This window comes from Poecilia reticulata, chromosome 1 (assembly GCF_904066995.2).
Source record: "Poecilia reticulata chromosome 1, P_reticulata-male-v2, whole genome shotgun sequence".
Classification (NCBI taxonomy): Eukaryota; Metazoa; Chordata; class Actinopteri; order Cyprinodontiformes; family Poeciliidae; genus Poecilia; species Poecilia reticulata.
In genome coordinates, this window is record NC_088830.1 from 12,773,590 (window position 1) to 12,776,089 (window position 2,500).

The 2,500-nt window shown below is 40.9% G+C and overlaps 1 protein-coding gene and 1 long non-coding RNA gene across 3 annotated transcripts in view; one reads left to right on the plus strand and one right to left on the minus strand.

Moving 5' to 3' along the window:
* The window catches only part of lbx1b (ladybird homeobox 1b), a 3,583-nt gene extending 1,520 nt beyond the window's left edge, over positions 1-2,063 (minus strand). Inside the window, exon 1 of the mRNA XM_008409767.3 lies at positions 1,406-2,063. Coding sequence (XP_008407989.1) covers positions 1,406-1,733 — 328 coding nt within the window. The 5' untranslated portion in view covers positions 1,734-2,063. The remainder of the gene's footprint in view (positions 1-1,405) is intronic.
* A 72-nt stretch (positions 2,064-2,135) lies between these two features.
* Positions 2,136-2,500, plus strand: part of LOC108166192 (uncharacterized) — a 3,284-nt gene continuing 2,919 nt past the window's right edge. The window contains exon 1 of one of the 2 annotated variants that reach the window (XR_001776469.2): positions 2,136-2,500. This exon is cut by the window's right edge and continues 277 nt beyond it. This is a non-coding gene — a long non-coding RNA (uncharacterized LOC108166192). The other variant, XR_014087339.1, reaches the window with a different exon arrangement.

Sequence of the window (2,500 nt, forward strand, 5' to 3'; positions counted from 1 at the left end):
GATCTTCAGACACTCTGTTGTTTTAACATTGGCAACTTTTTATTTTTTGTTACAATTTGGTCAGAATATGTTTTACTTGGTCACTGGAGACACATCTTGGGGTGTGTGTGTCTCATGACGTGTCTCCTGAGTCCCAGTAAAGTAGACCCATTCTTTCTATTGAAAAAAAATATATTTATTGTTAAATAACAGTAGCACAGTGGGGACAGTTATCCTGCAGCTTTTGCATTTTAAGTCATCTATAAAACCCTTCACACTGAATTGTAGTGGAGCCTCAGTCCTGAATAAATATCAGAGAAACTGTTTTACAGTAAAATCAGTCAATTGCAGACTTATTTAAAATTATTATTTGCTGAAAAAAATGTGTTTTTACCTTAACTTTAATGATCAAGAGTAGCAGCCTGTTTGGTGAGTTAATGTCACTTTTACTGAAAGAATAGTGCCCTGGAAATTTCCCACAATGCACTTTAAATCTACAGGAATGTGGTGTATAAATAGATTATGCAGTAAAAAACTGCTGAGACTACACTGTTTTTTGATTAAAAACACTAAGTCGATACTGCAAAAAAAAAAAAAATACAGTTAAAATAACAGAAATCTGTCAACTAGAATTATTACTAGAATTATTCGGGTACGAAATGGAGCCGTCTGCCACAGGACTTTTCGTTCCGAATATGCATTAACGCTTACATTGGGGACGTTTCGTACCTGCTTAGACAAATGAAGATTTAATGTTTTTTTTTTCTTCTATATTCTACTCGTTGTGCGTTGCGAGGAAAAGGTGGTTACACCTTTCTAATGTCTGTGTTCTAGCAGCAGGAGGTCGCTGAGTTATTCTGGTTCGATCAGGGGTCGTAATGTTTCATATTTCAAGCGAGTCCTCCGGCCCAACCATGGACCAGAACAAAAATAAAATAAAACAAATATCTTGAAAGTTATCAGAAAATAATGCAAAATTAAAAGTGGGAGGGTTTAGTATGTTTATGGATGTATATCATACATAATTTACATGTCGACGTGTTTAAAAATGCTTATCTACAAAAAATAAAATACATTTTATGCAGTGAGTATAAAGTGGAAGGGATGAAATCGCACCTCGTCGTCACTAAATACGAATTGAAAATCAGGGATTTCTGCTGAGGCTGAAGGGTTTCGTTTTAGACTGTGCGTAAAAGTGTTCCAAACTCCCACAAATAAAGAATATGACACTTAAATTGAAACTTAATTTTCACCTTGAATACAGGAACGAAAATGATAGTTTTACAGTAACAAGTACAAAACAGAAAAATCCATCCTTTTTCCATCAACGCATCAAATCAAAATACGTGAATATTTCTAGTGTATCCCCCCCCCCACATTCGTAAAAGCCCACAAAATGCAGCAGAGTAAAGCATCCGACATTTACCTTCCGCAGCCTGCAGCACGCTGACTTCCAGCCCTTTGAAGGTCTTGCTGGCCAGCTCCTCCAGCGCACAGAGAGGAGAGGTTTGCGTGAGGAGTGCGCGGCTGGACAGCGGCAGGCTGGACGGACGGTGCTTCTCGGAGGACGAGATGAGATGAGCCGTGCCGCAGATGGCGTAGCTCCGCTTCACCGACGGCTTGTTCAGGATGTCGTCGATGCTGAAGGGCGTCAGCGGCTTGTTGGAGTTGGCAGGAGGCGGCAAGTGGTCCAGCGGGCTGCGTCTCCTGTTCTCCGCCGCGTCGCATTTGGCCACCTCTTTGGATGTCATCATTGGTTGCAGGAAGAGTTTAGTTGCTTTCAGATTTTATAGGTTGCAAAGGAAAAAAAAAAAAAAAAAAGAAAAGGAAAAAAAAAAATCCAAAATCGAGGATGAATGTATGAAACAAAGCAAACAAAAAAAAAAGTCACATAACACTTTGGAGGTAAAGTAGAAAAAACAAAAAGAAAAAAAAGAAATAAATAAAGGGAAGGGTTATTCCGAAATGGGATGCGCTCAAAGTCTCGATCCGCAGGAATGAGGTGCCTCCCTGAAAATGGCGAAGTCCAAAAGAGTCGACGATTACTAACAAGTTATCATTGATTGGTGGCTAATCAATTATCTCCAGTGGCACTTTCGCCCTCTTCCCTTTCACTCTTTGACTATGTTGCAGTCCAGCGCTGGGCTTTTTGCGACTGGGGGGGAGAGGGGGGTGTCCCATTAATTAGGACGCATGGTTGGAAGGAGGAGGAGCCCGGCGGAATTATAATGCTCGGTGCTCTTATCATCTTTGGTCTAATTTAGTCGTGTGGTGAGACACCAGAATAGGTATGTGGGGTAAATGAGGGGAAGCAGAAAGAGAGAGAGAGAGAGACAGAGAGAGAGAGAGAGAGAGATGGAGAGAGAGTTTGAGAGATAGGGAAATAGAGTGAGAGAGAGAGAGAAAGAGGGAGAGGATCACAATCTCTTAGTCAATTTGTGAGTTTTTACGCGTGAAACTCCAGTCCAGCAGCACTTCATAGGCTTTCATTTAAGCGTATTTGGACAAGTCGACTCGGCTT